This window comes from Ambystoma mexicanum, chromosome 7q, assembly GCF_040938575.1.
Source record: "Ambystoma mexicanum isolate Mex_15411 chromosome 7q, UKY_AmexF1_1, whole genome shotgun sequence".
Classification (NCBI taxonomy): Eukaryota; Metazoa; Chordata; class Amphibia; order Caudata; family Ambystomatidae; genus Ambystoma; species Ambystoma mexicanum.
The window spans coordinates 521,846,937-521,864,475 of NC_090941.1; the positions used below are offsets into that span (position 1 = coordinate 521,846,937).

Consider the following 17,539-nt stretch of genomic DNA (forward strand, 5'->3'; position numbering starts at 1 on the left):
GTGAACATCAGACATATTGAACTCTATGAACTTAATACTTACTGGTCCTCACCAGGAACCTCAGAGTCAATACTCTCCAGCACTCTCCTGAGCCTTCAAACCAGTGAAGTAACTGGAATCGACGCGCCCTTGCATATCCACGCAGGATGGAGAACTCATCTTTCAAGAATATAAGGAGAATATTTCTACGGGTTAAGCAGACAAGATTAGGAGGGCAGATCCAGTCAGTCATCGCTGCACTACGCATCACGTGGGTGGAGACCGCAGCTGTCCGGGTCCGACCGACGCTCCTGTGGGAGCCAGGTGAGCGTAACATTTCATATCCACTCAACAGCAGACTCTCTGGCACCAAGGGATGTGGACTGGGACCACACCGTCCCAGTTCCTTCCCTTAGACGCACACACAAAGGCTCACTAGCTTGAGAAAGCAGCAGCTTTTCCGGGCAGATGCGTGACCTTTATCTGGGATTTTCTGACCTGGGAGGCTAAGAAGAAGGCCAAATATAATAATTCGTCCAAAGAACATGTGAAAAAGCTTGTGGCACGGCCATCTTTGGGTGCTAGCCACCTTTTAGTAGCCATTGACGGTAAACATGAAAGTGCACAAGTAAAATAAAATAAACAGTAAAAATGGCACTGCTGCCACCTGCTTGTCTTGGGCACATATACAAAGTACCCAAAAACCCATAAGATCAAAAGTTAAGGAGATGAAGTATCCCCAGGGACTAGTCAGTTTCCCCATAACAATGAGCAAAATGGAAGTGAAGCTGAAGGCTTTACTTCCCTAAAAATGGTCAGGACAGGTAAAATGAGCAAAAAGAAGTCTGTCTTATTGAAATCAATGGAGTAAAGGTGAAAAGGAGTATATTTTTCCTGCCTCATTGAATTTCTTTATTTGCTGGGCAAACACTGCCTCTGCATGCCTCATTTCCAGCAGCTGTAAAAATTGAGTATGCTTAAAGATTACTCAGTTATTCGGAGTCGCATTTAAACACTTTATATTGAAAATTATATGGACACCAAACATGTTTACTGTACTGGTCTCACTTTTAGGTTTTCTCATTCTTTTTTTTTCATACCAGGATTTAAATGTTGATGGCATGAAATGTGATTATCTCAATCTGTTTACCCTTAAACTAAGCTGTTCTTGTGATGTTGCTTTTATTGGATTAGGCAGTAGGGCAAGAAGTCAAGCGGACTATCGTGACAACTGGGAATCGCGCAGTGGATATCCTGAAAGAGATCGTTATGACAGTCGAGAGCAAACAAGGGACTCCTCTTTCGATCGAAGACATGGAGAGCGGGAAAGACGTGACAACAGAGAGCGAGGTACACATGGAAACGTTTGTAATTGGTAACACTATACAGTATTCATGTGAAACGGGTTCCCAATGGTCGAACCTAGATGTCTAAATGTCATTTCAAATTTTGTCTCAAGGAAGACACGAAAAGAAACTAACCAAACACATGAATATTGAGAGAGGAGTTTTCTTGAACGAAAGTTGAGGTTGGTAGGGAAGTGGGGGTGCACTAAGCAGAAGATTACCTACTTGGCAGGACGTAGATGCAGAATTCTAGAAGGTCTGAATGAACAAAGTTTGTACTGTCTGGCAGAAGTACTCGATACCCTGTGGTTACAGGGTAACCCACAGTATCATAAGGCTGTCGCCCCTTTTATCGATTCTCTCTCAAGATTGGTCCAGTCTCCCTGGTTCACTTTCCTGCAAATATTTCCCAGAGTAGGCATAAGGTACGAGAAACTCCTATAGGATCTAAGAGTATATCTTACAAACCTGAAAGGCAACTTGCACTTTAGTGTGGTAGAGTAAATCAAATCCTTTGATAAGATGTAAGCTAAGAGGACCTAATATCCTTATACTCCTGCTGGGGCAATGCCATTCAGTTATCCCTCCCTCTTGCCCTGGAGGAGGAGGGGTATACTATTTATGCATGAATTCCCCTGCCCCTTCCCACTCACTGTTTTCAGGCTGCAGTCATTATGACCTCCCCAGCTCGGTCACCTTCCTCGTCTTGAGCATGCTGACTGCTCTTTTCAGGTTCTTGTTTGGGCAGAATTTCATTTTCGAAGCTTCTGCTGTCATATTTTATTGGACACCCTCAACATGTTGCCTTTTACCCCTCTTTTCATTTCCGGTATCTTTGACTTTAGTTTATGGTCAGATTGACTTCTACTGAAGTCCCCTTGCTGCAACCCTCTTAGGATATGGCCCTATAGTAGACCATAAGGCTCCAACTGCAGGGTTGCATTTTAAGCACCTGTGGCATACCAGGAGAACAACTCCGACCAGAGGACATATTTGTACCACAGGACCTTTATTTAAGTTAAAGAAAACACTTCTCGCTGACCCTATTGCTATTAGGGAAGTTCCCTTCCTAACAGACGAAGGGTGCTCGTCAATATTAGTAAATGTAATAAATCTTGTTCTCTGTCCAAATCCTAACTTCTAAACTGGCCCTACCACTTAGAAAAACTAAAAAAGGAAAAGAGCAATACAGCTTGCTCAATGTTAATCACTTGCCGTCTCTAAATATCTCCAGGAATCTCTCATAGTTTCAGTTCCCAGTTGTATTCAATAGGATACAGGTCTCCTGACCATATCTGTTTGTGTCCATCTTGTCAAAGTTTAAATTAAATAAAAGGTTCTCTTCAGGTCAATAACATAACTCAAGTTCCCAAAAAGTTAATTCTCTCAAGGATCATAGATGCACAGATATTTCCTTAACCTTTCTCCGCCATCTACATGGGTCTCTCTCCATGAGATTCTCGTGGTGTTTGATTCTGGTTTCCCCTTGGGATTACTTATTACTGGTTTTATAGGGCCCTACAGGCTCCCTTTATTCTCTTGTTTCCACTCTCTCACTTGCTTCATTGGGGTATGCAGATCCCATCTTAAAATATCGTTCTCTTGATTTCTGAGTGTGGCTTCGAACTGTTTCCCTTGTTCCCAGGTTTGGGTTCTCAAGACTCGCGTAACCACTCTTATTGTCAGTGTCCTTTGCTGGGCCTCATTGGGATTTATTCTCTTTGTACCCTGCCCCGTTCTTCCGATCTGGTCTCTATGCCCATGGAGCAACCCATATACCTTCTCCATGGCAGGTCCTGCTCCAGTGAGTTGGCTTCGACCCAGTGACGCTGGCATTCTCTCCCGCTCCTATGCCCCTGAAGGTAGCAGGAAGGTTTCTTAGTTTGCCGCTACAACTCTCTCGCTCAGGTTCTATGTAGTATGAACGGGGGGGGGGCTCCTTCCTCTCGCTCGCAGGTTCAGCATTCTTTCTTAGGTTCCAGATCCTCCGCATGGTGACGCCTTCCCTCTGGGCCGGCTCCGCTGATGACTGCACAGCCCTTTGCCTTGTCACACGTTTCGCCTCTCTGGTTTATTCACCAGTTTCTCTCCGGGTCTCTCGCCGGATCCCCTTCTGGGTCCTCCACCGCAGCACAGTCAACTGTGCTCGACAGCACAGCTCTGCCTCCCAATGATGTTAGTACGTCAAAGGCTTGCCTCCTCTATTGCTTCTCCTCCTCCATTCAAGTGGGAAAGTCCTTTTTATTCTTGCTACCAGGGTGTGTTTAACTGTCAAGCCCATTGAGAAGTCAGCATTGCCTTGAGTCAACTGTTCAAATGTTTTTTCTCCGTTTGGAGTTCCACAGCTGACAGTCGGATCCACTTCTGGTATTCCCATATTTCTCCAGTACGCGGTCTGGCATGGATTCACATGCTCATAAATATTCCCCGTCAGGCTGTGAATCTTCGGTAAAGAAAAAATCAGTTTGTTTAGTTTCTGAACTGTCTACTAATAACCAATCACTGGTCTCTGGGTCATACTGCCCCCCGACCAATCGGGCCTGGAGGCGGTCTCCACTGGGGTCGCCTCTGCGGGCTTCACAAGGGACGCCACGACTCCCTCAATCTAGGCCTTAGCTGGGTGAATCTGGGCCTTCACGACCTTAGGCGCGTCTGAGGCCTTCACCGTTGGGGGAGGGTCACCGCCTGGCACCCCCTTGGCTTTCTCTGTCGGGATCGACCAGGGCTTCTCCCGAAGCTTACCCAGGTTCTCAGACTTCCTTTTCACTGAGCCGGAGCGTTGGCTCGTAGTTGACGGCGTCAGTGACATTGCGCCCGGCCTGGCAGCCGAGGAGCCCGAAACAAACGGCGCTCCCGTTGCCCGCGGACTCGCCTTCTGTTGGGCCCCTGTCACCGGAACACCCTCAAAGGTCTTAGAAGACCGCTCAGACTTCTTCTCACCTGCTGCCGGGCTCTTCGCATCCAGCCAGTCAGTAAGCCGTTTACGATGGTCCTTCATGGTCCAGACGGACATGTTCTTGCAGAACGCATAATCCTCCTCCATGTGTGACTTGTCGGAGTGCAGGCAGTAGAGGCACCGGGAGAGCTCCTCCTCCTTGAAGATGTTCTGTAGTCCATATCCTGGGCAGATCCTAAACAGCTTGGATCTAACGGGGGTCGAGTCTCCTTTGTCTTTAGCCATGTCCACGTGGGGTAGGCCTCAAAGGTCTTCCGGAATCCTCCAAGAAGGGAAATTTGTGGGGCGTAGAAATTTCCGAAACGGGTGCCTGTTAATCGGAAGATGAATCGGTGGAGCTTGAGGCTCAAATTGACCGAAAAAATAAGAGTAAACTCTGAAAAAACGCAACACGCAGTAAAAGCTTGAGAGCTAAGCACGAGGACCCCCAACACTTGAACGTGCGGTAAAAATCTGAAGATGGCTGCCAGAGGAGGGGCTTAAGTAGAGGGCAGTCATTGGCTGGGGGGCAGTATGACCCAGAGACCAGTGATTGGTTATTAGTCGAAAGACAGTTCAGAAATGAAACAGATTTTTTTCTTTGCTGAGAATTCCCAGCCTGACGGGGAATATTCATGAGCATGTGAATCCATGCTAGACCTATGCTGGAGAACAACAGTTACAGGTGAGTAACTTGCTTCATACAGACAATATCTCAGTTGTAGGTAGTTCCTGACTGGTATGGTCCAGTGAGGTCCTGCTTTGAAAACCCCTACGAAGGGTTTTGCTTAGTGGGCTCACTTCCTGTTGCGCTCACCTGGTATCCACGGGGATGTCATTCAGCCCTGGTTGGTTGCCGGAACCTTCGCCCCGATTTCCGGATGGTGTCTTCGGAGGAAGTCTACCCTTGTTGTGGTATTAGGCGTGCTCTCTGTCCTGCTTTCTTAGCAGGGGTGTGTACTTTTCAGTGGGCGTGGGCGACCGAGTTACTTCACTGGCATGTGCCCGTTCAAGTGTCTTCAAGGTAGGTCTTATTGCGGCAGTTTTTGTATAGCGCTGTTTGTTCTTGCCTGCCTTTCTTTTGTGCTTAATAATGTCCTTTCTTTCTCCCTAGGCGTGCGGGAGATTCCGCGTGGCGTGATGGTTGGTTTGAGCACCACCGGCAAATGATGGCGCAAGATGTGCGCTGCAATGCGGTAAGTAAAGAGCTATGCGCTGCGCTGCTTTGTCTTGCCTTTGCTAACCTGTCTCTCCTCTCTTCCTTACAGGTCGCGCTGTCCTTCTCCAGCGGGTGTGGAACTCCGGAACGATGCCGGACGGGAGGTGACAAACCCGCTAAGCTTCTTGTGATGTTCGTGGCTTAAGCAATGCCGGAGTATGCCTTTTCTAATGTTGTCTTTATCCTTTTCCTTTTCAGGTTGCTTCATTCCGGTAGGTATCCAGTGCCCAGAAGAAGCTGTTCACTGGAGAGCAGAGGACAGGATGGAGATTGCAGGTAAGATCTATTAATGATGTTCCTTTTGTCTCCTCTGCAGGCTCGTTGCTCTGAGGCTCGCGGGTATTATAGGACATTGTGAGCGTTACGTTGCAGTCTGCAATGCAACGCGAAGCGTTCTCTGTTGCTTGGGTGTGGTTTAAATAGCCTCCCAACAAAGTAGTCCAGGTAAAGTAGTCCCAGGCCACCACACCCAAAACGCTATACTGCATAGCTTAGTTCTTAGGAACCAAACTATGCGAATGCCTCCATGTTAACTGCAGGCCCAATGAAAAGTAGTCCCCCTTCAAACATGTTCTTCACAATGAATATGAGCCTGGCGCCAGAGACAGGACTGACTCCAAGAGAGTCTTGGGAGTGGATGCAAGGCCTCCAAAGCCTTAATGGAACCCCGAACCCTGACCTTACCTGGCAAGTGGACTTGCCAGTGGAGGTCTGGAGTAAGGGTCGTGACACCTCTCTAGCCTCAAGGGGAGTGACTCCCCATGGAAGAAGGGGCACAATCCCCAGATTAGTCACACATCCCGCCTATTAAATAGGAGCTCCCTTCCTCCAAGGTTGCTGTTCCTGAGTTTATCCTTTTCCCAGTCCCACATATATTGGTCTTTCTTTTCTACAAAGGTTTCCCAGGATATTGATTATTTCTATTGCGCTCGTACACAAGTGTTTCAGAGCGCGACAAGGCAAGGGAGGGCAACAGGGGAGAACAAAACAACGATCTTAATAGGCCCAGTGACATTGAGAACGCGCAAGTGCATGGGGGAGGGGAAAAGTGCATGGAAGGGGGGAGAAGTGGTAAGTGCGAGCCAAAGGAGAAACGGATAAATAATAATAAATAAAGGCAACAAACAGTGGTAGTGCAGCCAACAATTTGCAAGTGCTAGGTTTAAAGCAGCAGACAGGGTAGGTCTGATGAGTGCAGGAAGAAAAAGGGGGGCTCTATGGGTACAGATACAGACCCCAGTGCAAGGGTTGGCCCGGAGGCAGTGCGGGAGGGTGGCCGGGTGAGCAGGTGCACGGTGCCAAGAGAGAACATATCAACAGGGGAGAGGGGGAGCGAAGGCAGAAGAAAAGAGGAAGGTCTTGAGGTGCTTCTGGAACCGGAGATGGTTCTCCTCAAGTTTTAGAGTGGCGGGGATGCTGTTCCTGAGGGAGGCCCTAGCCGAAGACTGAGTTCTACCCCCAGCTCGTTTCTTTGAAAAATGTCTGACCCTGAGGGAGTTCGAGGAGCGAAGAGCTCGAGGGGTAGGTATTTGCAGAGGGATAGCTGAAGGTATTTTGGACCCAGGCCCCAGAAAGCCTTGATGACAATGCAGAGAGTTATGAATTTAATCCTTGCATCCACTGGGAGCCAATGGAGAGATTTCAGAGCTGGAGACATACGATCCTAGGGCTTGAGGCCAAGGACAAGTCTTGCAGTCCTGTTCTAGTTTAGTTGCAGAGGGCGGAGAGTAGAGGCAGGTAGATTTAGAAACAGGCTGTTAGACTAGTCCAACCTAGAGAGAACCAGAGCTTGGGAGACCATGAGCTGCTTCGGGAAGGAGAGGAAAGGCAGAGTACCTCTGAGGAGGTGCAGTAGGAACTTTGACTTTTTAGAGATGTCAGAGATGTGGGCGGAGAAGGAAAGTGTGGAGTCAAAGATGACCCTGAGGTTCTTAGCCTCGCAGGTGTGGGTAGGAGGAGGACCAAGGGAAGCCAGCCAGAGTGAGGGGAAAGGATGGTGAAGGTGTGCCGATGAGGATCTCCGTCTTGCTGGCATTCAGACAAAGATCATTGGCGGCACACCAATCTTGAATGACAGTTAGGTAATCGGAGATGAGAGAGGGAGAGGAGGTGGCCGAGGGCAGCCTGAAAATGAGTTGTCGTTAGCGTAACACTGGAAATTTGAGCAGAAAATGGCAATGCAGTGGGCGAGAGTTGCCAGGTATTGGTTGAAAAGCCAGGGTGAGACGTTAGACACTTGGGGAACACCACACGTGGCGAGGAAGATGGATGATAGGAAGGACACAAGTTGGACCTGGGAGGGTCGATCCGAGAGGAAAGAGGTCAGCCAGGCCAGAGCCTGATCGATGATACCCAGGTTATCACAGAGACGGTTGAGCAGGATGGTATGGTTGATAAGGGAAAGGTAGAGTACTACTTTGTCAGGTTTCCTAGTGGTGGTGGGTTTTAAAGTCCTAAAAGGTAGAGACATCCATACCTATGATGATTTCCTCTAGTAGTCCTGATACCACTGCCGCTCTTACCCGGTGGGGCAACCTCTGACTTCTAGGGTAAGGAGAATTTTTGGATAGTCTCGACATCAAAATGCACACGTTATTTTTAGGCCAGCTCCCTTTTTAAATCTTCTGGGTAGACTAAGTCTGAGCGTGTGGTGGTTTGTTTGCTCCCTAAATCAATTAGAGCTCTCGCCCGATGTCCTTATTTTGGATGGTTACTTGAGTTTGGAAGGGTTGAGCGGTGCAGTAACAAATCTCTGCCTCTTCTGGAACTTCTTGCCTTTCTTCCTCTCCTGACCAGTCCTCTGCCTCTAGCCATTTGTATTTGTTTATTATTTGTATCGCGCACCTAACCCTGAGGAAACCGGGCGCTGGAAAACTTAGCATGTTACAGACAGAAAGCATAGGTACAAACATATTTACATAAAAGAGCATAGACGTGGCAGAAGGGTCAACCTAGGTTACAGTTTACATATTGGTTGGACCTTCAAAGTAAGTACAAATATAAACCACTATCCTATCTCCATATGGTTCTCGATGTGATTTCTGTTGCAGGCTTTAGCTAAATGATCTCACCAAAGAGGTGGAGTCAGGCTGGATCTAAAAAATATGGACTCAATAAATCGAACTGGTCCACCGACAGTGGTACCTCAGACCTGAAACTGCTGTCACAATACCGCTGACTGTGAGCTGTGGTACACAGAATATTACTCGTCCTTGTCCCCAGCACGTAGGGGACATAATGCATTCATATCATCTAGCTCCTACTGCCAGTTCATGCCACTCAATTTCCTCATTTAATCCAGAAAGATGCGTTTGAAGCCTAAAAATCCACTGTTTTTCTTTTCTGAATAGCAGTGCTGCATAATTATCACACCTTCTGGTGGTTAAATCTTTTCAAGGACAGTCCATCTCAGATCATCAGCTTGATGGCCGAGTTGGACAAGGTGCTCAACCAATGGGGCCCCTTAGCGTTTTGTCCTGATACCGAATTTATGGGCCTTCATTCGAAGGAGACGAGCAGAGTGGGTACATTTAGAGAGAGTTCTCTGGATGCCACGCATGAACCATGGCTATCTGATTTATTCCTTAATTTAGCGGAAGGATATCTTTTTCTACCGCTATCCCTGTTGGATAGCCGGCACACCACCACTCCCATAGTGTTATTTATTTCCCCAGGGAGAGCTTAGTTCTTTTTAGGGACAGTGGCAGTTTAGTTTGTTTTATATTGAATCTAAACATATAAGTGTTGTTGCCTTGTGTCACCCGTATGTGTTACAGTGTAGGTTTTTGGTGACAAAGATGTTAATTGTGTGTTCAACAGGTAGCCCTGTTTATTGTTGCTAGCAATATTATGCACGTAATGATACCAGAGGAAAGCATGTTTGTGCTGCCTCTGCCAGTATCCCCATGTTCAAACATTTTCTTGTTGGCTTTGCTCTTTATGCCAGTAACAATCTCTTGCCAAAAGAAAAAAAGCATGTTATTGTTGGCTGCATAAATGCTTTCTCAACTCCCACACCACCATGTAAAGATACTCTCTACAAACCCCCATCCCAAATCCTCTTCCATGTAATAAGATTCATCAAGTTGGCTTTGCCCAAAATTGCAAGTAAAACATGCAAAAGAAAGTCCATGTTCCAATGCCCTTGGTATTCACTCACTTGTACCCATTCACCCACCAGTCAGTCACCCTTTGGCGGCTGATACATTTTTTAGTTGAATGGTGGTACACCTTTACCAAAATTATGCCATAGTGACTAAACGCAGCAAGAGAGCCCAAAACAACCAAAGGGGATTCACGGATGTTCCACCTCTCGATAAAAATGTTTAACATAATGGGTTAAAATGGTTCATTATACAGCACACTTTCTGTGCAAAATTGGGCAAAAAGCAAGACAGTTTGCAAGTGGTTCTGTAGGATCACTCCAATCAAAAAATCCAATATATGCATGTCACCATTGGTGAACGGGAACATGAATGCATTAATTAGTTTCATGCTTTGCCATTAAAAATGCAATACCACAATAGGAAAACACATCCTAACTGGCTGCACAATGTAGGCCAGTCTATACATTTTTAATATCACTTATATTTACTTTAAGTTTGAGGGTGCTCAGTAAATAAAATGTCATGCCACATTAAGACATAGACTGGATGCGCCCAAAATTACAGTTTAGCCACGTAATTGACCTAGCCCGAGGCCACACCGGGCATTATGGGCCCTGAAGATGGAATTATACGCCTGGGTGCACCAAGGGCATTTAACAAGGTTTACAGGCCTCTAACGAACAATAAAACCAGAGGTCATGGTCTATAAAGCGATTATCACCCTTTAGTGTGAAGTGGTTAGAAAAAAGCAATGAGTGGCTAGTTGCAACCACGTACGGCATGGTGAGGAGGGAGGGGAAGCCAATTTATGTTGAGTGAGTGGCAGGCATAGAGAAGCCATGCTGCGTCTGCTGGTGCTGTCCGGCAGAAGTTTCGGTATTGGGGTGGGGCGGATGTTCTGCCCTCACCTTAAGGTAAGGAAGAGGTTTGGGGGATTCATTTGGCCTCGACCGGATCTGTTGGGTGAGGTCCGTGTGAGATGCACGATGTTGGGCAGAATTGCATGCAGTACCCTCTGGGACCACCACATACAATTAGGACTACAGGTGCAAGAAAAATCAACCTTTTGGTATTAGTTTGTACTACACAGTTTTTGGTAGCAAGCTGAGCAGTCAGGCTTAACTCAAGAGGGAATGTGAGCAGTGAATCAAGTTACACAGAGGACTTAGAATCACAGAGGTTCAAATAGACACTTTCAAGTTTTCTTGGCAAAACACTTTTAGATTTATTACACAGTCATTTAGAAAACATTCACTAGAAGGAGGCAACTTAATATTATACGCCAATACACTACAATACAAAACTCCAAGCTTTTGAGACAGTTTGAGCTCCCCTGAAATAGGAGCCAAATGGCAGTTCAGCTACTTAGGAATAAGCAAAAAGGCACAAGTTATAGGAATAGATCACAAATACTGATTAGATAGTGCAAATAGTTTCAGTTCACCAGAAGAGTTCAATTCAAGTCAATAGGCCTAGGCCAAAGTCAATCAGCGAGTGTTCTGGATAGGAAAGAGCAGTTCTGGTATTAAACGGTAAAGTCTTTGCAAAAGTTCTCAGGAGTAGTTTGGTCGAAAAATAATCATATGTTGGGTCACAAGCTGATTAGGCCTGCAAGTTGGAGAAGTTCCACGAACTTTCACCACAAGAGTTAGGATCTCTCAACCGGATGACACAGTACCTTTAGTATGAAGCAAAAAGATGCAGCTGAAGATGTTGGTTCCTGGCAGTTCCTTCAGATCTCACTGTTCCTGAGCCTCAATCGTGGGGACAAGAGGGAGGACGTCGGGGGGGGCGGGGGGGGCTCCTGCACTGTACAGGATAGTCGTCGAAGAAAACAAAATGGAGTCACTTCAGTTAGAGTAGCTGCAATTCGAGGCGATTGTGTCCTCTGTATTCCACATCTATGACAAGAAATGTCCACAGCTGTGCTGCATCATAACATTTTTGGCAGAGGGCGTCCTGCGTCGATCCGCTGTCCCTCGAGGGTCGACATCACCGGATGTTATCTATAGGACGCATGACGCCCGTAGCCTCAGTTCTGTTTTTTCCGCAAACGTGTTTGCTTCGGAATCACGGTGCGCTAGATTCTTCTCTTCGAACGATGTCTTAATCTTCCTCTACTACCCGAGGTCAGCTTTAAAAAAAATGTCAGGACTGCAGTTCGAAAATGTCCATCACGGACCCGCACGACATCTGCCTCTGTTGCCTCGGCAAAAGCCACGCTACCGACGACTGCGAGGACTGCCACTCCCTGACGTCTAAGCCTTGTGGGAGCATACGGGGAAATTAAAGGTAGGTATGTGGGCCTAAACCCTGTAAATCGAACTCCGCTGGGCTTTCGACCGATGACTCGCGGGGCGACTCTCCATGTCGGCGGAAATCCAGGGGGTCTCGGTCTAGGAGTGGTTCCTGCCATTCCTCTGCCTCGTCAAGGCATTCTAGGAAGCGCTGTCACCGGTCGCCTTCCTCGTCGGAGGACGACTCCGACAGACTTGTCCCACCAAGTCTTTGTCGCCGGCCGAATGGGATTCATTCCGCCAGCAGATATTGGTGATTTTTTCAGTCGCAAGGCACAGTTCCGGCACAGGGAACGGGCTCGGTCCACCACTCGCAAACCTTTGGGCTGGGCGGTTGGCACGATCATCGGGAGCCGTCGAGGTCCCGTTCGGACAAGGGCGATCGCCATAGCCGTGCCATGTCCAGGTCACGGTCCTCGACGCCATCAAGACAGTCGACAACTCTGAATCCTTCGAACAAGGCGTCGACGCCATCATCGCCGTGTCCATCGAAGGACTCTCTCGGGGATCTGACCTCGAAGAAGTCGACGCCGTCGGCGTCTTGGCCGAGGTCGACACTGATTCCCTGGGCGCCCTCAACGCAGTTTGTGGAGGATTTGCCTGAGGTGCCACTGAGGGCTGTGGAACCTCCGAGGAAGGCTAGCAGTAAGTCTGTGGGGCTTGTTTTTGAGCCCTATTATGTTCCTTCTCCTAGATTGGATTTTTTCCAACCTTTGCAAGAAATTTCAGAGGTTGATGAACTGTCTGATCAGGAGATAGACTTGCCTGTGCATCCTGAAGCCCCTGATGACCTTTTGTCTGGGCACAGTCAGATGGAGGAACTATGTCAGTCATTGCATGACGCCAGTGGCCTCGACACCTCTCTGGAGGTGGAGTTTGGCTGGCCTGAGCCTGGTGCGCATGCTGAATCTTCCCATCAGCGTCTCATGTCGAGGGTGATGGAGTACTTGGGGTGGTCTGCCCCCCCTGTGGCGTTTGATCAGGATGACTTGAAGGATCCTGGATCAGGGTCCGTCCACTGACCCGGTATTGCGGTTTCACATGTCTTTGCAAAGGAGGGTGGCGGCGGCTTGGACTGCTCCGGAGAGGCTGCCGGCAGGCAACAAGTATTTCCGAAAAAAATACTGCCCATCCAGTAGTGACCCCTGCTACTTATCGGCGCACCCTACTCTGGAGAATTTGGTGGTGCAGGCGGCTACGGCCACCTCGAAGCAGGCTGCGTACCCTACCATCCCTCCTGATGGGGACGACAAGCGCTTCGATGGTTGGGCAAGAAAGATTGTTTTCTGCTGGGAGTATGGCGTTGAAGTCGGCGAACTCCACTTGTGCCTTGGCGAAGTTTACACACACTCTCTGGAACTGTGCATCTTTGGCAGCTGAGCATATTCCCGAGGGGGAAGAAAGGGATGGCTTTCTGGCCCTTGTGCAAGACGGCAAGGATGCTATGTGCGAATCCCTTCAGTCGGGTTTGGACACGGCAGATAGTGTCAGCTGGTCCATGGCTGCGAGCACCGTGATCCGCAACCACTCAAACCTGAGTAAGTCAGGTTTTGCCCCGGATGTGCAATCCTGTCTTTTGAACATGCCCTTTGATGGCGTTCATTTGTTTGGCAGCAGGGCTGACTAGAGCCTTGAGATTGCAGACCTCTAAAACTGCAGCAAAGTCTTTGAGCGCTACAGTACAGTAGCCTCCGCCTTTTCGTCCTAGGGGACTGCAATGGAGGGGAGGTTCCTTTCGGTACTACTCTTTTGGTAGATCGAGAGGGGCTGCCAGTCAAAGGGAGCAGCGAGAAAGTACCCGTGGTGGTGGGGGTAAAAACGTGGTGCCAAAGCCGCGCAGGCAGTTGCCTCTTTGCCTTCAGGCGCAGCCGCTACATCTCAGTCATGAGGCCATGTCCCATGGTTCACCGGTTGGGGGCAGGCTAGCACAGCATCTCGGAGAATGGCGTGCCATTACTTCAGATGCGTGAGTTCTGGATTCCATAGCCCACGGCTACTGCCTTCCCGTCCTTCAGCGGCCTCTCGACAATCCACCGGGGAAGCTCTTTGAAGCATCCGGATCCGCTCCTTGCGCAGGAAATCCTATCCCTGCTGGAGAAAGGTGCCATAAAACTGGTGCCTGTGGCGGAGAGGAACAAGGGATGGTATTCCCCCTTATTTTTTGATTCCCAAGAAAGACAGAGGGTTGAAACCCATCATGGACTTGCGTTGGTTGAACAAACTTCTCAGGAAGGACAAGTTCAAGATGGTTACTCTTTCTCAGCTCCTCCAGGCCATTCAACTTCAGGATTGGTTGGTGTCTCTCGACCTCAAGGATGCGTACTTTCATGTGCCGATTCATCCCAAGCACAGGAAGTATCTGAGGTTTGCGGCTGGCGACTCGAACTTTCAGTTTCGGATCCTGCCATTCGGTTTGACCTCCGCCCCGAGGGTCTTCACCAAGCTCATGGTGGTGGTGGCAGCGTACCTCGGGCGGTGGGGGGGGGGGGGGAATTCACGTCTACCCCTACCTGGACGACTGGCTGATCCGAGCGCGCTCTCCCGAGCAAGTGTTGGATCATCTCGGTCTCACCTGCCGCACCCTCCACAGGCTGGTTTTCTCCCTGATTTTCAAGAACTCTCATTTGACACCCTCCCAACAGCTCCAGTACATCGGTGCTGTGCTAGACACGTCCCTGGGGAAGTGTTTGCCTCCCCGGGTCAGGGCTCATCACATTGTGCAGATGGTGGGCAAGTTTCAAAGTTCCCAGTGTCTCCTGGCTTTCGACTTCCTAAGGTTGCTGGGTCTCATGGCATCCTGCATCTTTCTGGTGCCGGGGGCCAGACTGCGGATGAGATCTCTGCAATGGACTCTCAAACTGCAGTGGTCCCAGTTCTCGGGCAAGATGTCGGATGCCGTTCAGATTCCGATCTCGGTAGCACAGGATCTTCTGTGGTGGGCCGACTAAAGGAACCTGCTGAAGGGGGAACCGTTTTGGCAACCATGGCCGGAGGTGACGATTGTGATGGATGCTTCCCTCACAGGATGGGATGCTCATGCCAACGAGCTGACCGTCAGTGGTCGTTGGTCTCAGTCGGAGTCCAGACTCCACATCAACCTGTTAGAGCTGATAGCCATCAGGCTTGCCATGAAGGCTTTTCTGCCGGCTGTACGGGGAAAAGTGTTCTGATCATGACGGACAACACAGTGGCCTTGCATTACCTCAACAAAAAAGGGGGGGCAGGGTCACTCCCGTTGTGCAGGGAGGCGATGCAGCTCTGGTTCTGGGCCATCGAACAAGGTCTTTCGATCTCGGCAGTTCATCTGGCTGGAGACAAACGCGGCAGCGGACACTCTGAGCAGGCAGAGCGCAGTCTCTCACGAGTGGGAGTTGGCTCAGGAAGTCCTTCTGGAGATCTTCACCCTTTGGGGAACCCCGCAAGTGGATCTCTTCGCCACCAGTGTCAACCCAGATGTGCGAGAGATTCTGCTCAAGGGAATTTGCTCTGAGAGGAGCCTTAGGAGACGTTTTTGTGGTGGATTGGTCATTTGCACTGCTGTATGTGGTTCCTCCATTCCCCAAGTGTTGCAGAGGTTCGGGACCCGCATGATCCTTGTGGCTCCGGATTGGGCCAGGAGAGCGTGGTACCCGGACCTTCTAGAATTGTCCATCTGCCCTCCACAACGTCTTCCTTACCGAGAGGATCTGCTCTCGAGGGAGGGGGGAGTCAGGTTCTCCATCCAGAGGTCAGGACTCTCAACCTTCACGCTTGGTATCTGAAAGGTTGAGATACAATGATTGGGACCTCCCAGATGTGATGGAGGTGTTGCTTTCGGCCAGCAACAAAGTCCCTGTACTGTTGCTGTTGGCGTAAGTTCTGCGACTGGTGCAGGAGGCAGGATGTTGATCCTTTCCAATGTTCCATTCCTATGGTTTTGTCTTTTCTGCTTTATTTAGCCCACAAGTGCCTTCAAGTGGGTACCATTAAGAGTTTCCTGGCGGCGCTGTCCATATTTAAGCGCTCGTCTGAAGAGTATTCTTACTTTAAGATACCTTTTGATTTCGCAGTTTCTAAAAGGGCTGACTAATGTGTTTCCACCGTCCCCTTTCCAGGTGCCGGTTTGGGATTTGAATTTGGTTTTGATGTTTCTGATGGGTGCTCCGTTTGAGCCCTTGCACTCTTGTCCTTTGAGACTGCTGTCTTTCAAGACTGTTTTTAGTTGCGGTTACTTCCGCTCGCAGTGTGAGTGAGTTCCAGGCACTTTCAGCCAAGCCAACCTTTACTGTTTTCCATAAGGACAGGGTTGTCCTTTGGGTGCGGCCTTCTTTTCTGCTGAAGGTCGTGTCTGATTTTCATTTAAGCCAGAAGGTAGTTCTTCCGGCATTTTATCCTCCTCCGCATCCTGGCAAGGATGAGAAGAGGTTCCATAGGTTGGATCCTAGGAGACCTCTGAGATTTTACATTTCATAGATGTCCTGGGTCAGAGTGGACGATCAGCTCTTTATCGGTTATGCTGGACACCGTATGGGCCAGGCTGTTACCAAATAGACCTTGTCCAGGTGGATTATCCTCACTATTACGGAGTGTTACCGTTTGGCGGGTAAGGATCCTTGGGGAGAAATCTCATTCAATGGCTAATTTCCCTTACCTAGTGGGTCCCCCAGCAGCTTTGCTGGATTTTCTGGAGTTATTTTTTTCACTTGGCAAGAGTGTGAACTTTTCCCCCACTCTTACCCATGTTTTGCTATGTGTGTTTCATCTGCTTTTTGTGATTGTGGACTCTGGAGTACACCACTTCAGTAGACCCCTTCTTTTGTGTGTTACCCAGCACCATCAGTGCAGTGACACAGGGTTGTCTTTCAGACTTCCCCCGACTCCATTTCTGGGGCTGACTACTGTCCCCCAGAAAAGGGTAAAAATACCATTAACTTTATTTAGTCATTTAACCACAGATCCAGTACACCCCATCTTACATGGGGTATTGGAAGGGGTTAATCCTTAGCCCTTTTTATCTGTACCCCCTAGAGCCTTGTTTTGCTCTCTTAACATTTAGACTTGGCTGGTGGCAGTGGTATATACCCTAACCTTTCTACCGTGATTATACTATATAAACGTGGTATTGTTTTAGGCTATTATATTAGCCTCGAACTTAAACCCGCTTGACCAAATATTTATTCTTTTGGCTCCGGTCAGTTTTATTCGCCATTTCTTTTTGTTAAAGTCCTTCTTGGTTTTACTTTGCGCGGCAAACCAGATTTGCCTTCTTTGTTCACTGTCTTTTGGCGGGCTTCTGCCAAGAAGCCCTCCTCTAGGCGCCTGTGTGCCTAGGTGGGCTGAATGTGAGGGAGGGGTGTAGTCACCCCCTGCACAGGGTATCCTATGAAACCCAAGTCGCACTTTGCCAAGCTTGGCTGAGGTGGTTTTCTGGGCTGGACAACCCCCCTGCTGCGTGATTGATAGCCAGGCTGTGTGAATAGGGGATTTTCGCATAAAAGGCAGGTCTCTTGGGCTAGAAGTCAGTCGCCACTGGAACTACAAGGAACCAAAGAGAAGCGAAGAAAAAGTCACCTGCTGCAACTATCCCGTCCCAGTGAAGCCCTGCTGCAGTCCTGAGCTATCTACCCTTCGACGACCAGAGAAGATCCAGTCTGGATTCTTCTTCCCTTGAGCCTGGT

The 17,539-nt window shown here is 48.8% G+C and overlaps 1 protein-coding gene across 2 annotated transcripts in view; it reads left to right on the forward strand.

Moving 5' to 3' along the window:
* The window catches only part of ZC3H13 (zinc finger CCCH-type containing 13), a 1,331,719-nt gene that overhangs the window by 968,530 nt on the left and 345,650 nt on the right, over positions 1 to 17,539 (forward strand). For both annotated transcript variants that reach the window (XM_069639959.1, XM_069639960.1), the window contains exon 12: positions 1,174 to 1,329. In XM_069639959.1, coding sequence (XP_069496060.1) covers positions 1,174 to 1,329 — 156 coding nt within the window. The remainder of the gene's footprint in view (positions 1 to 1,173; positions 1,330 to 17,539) is intronic.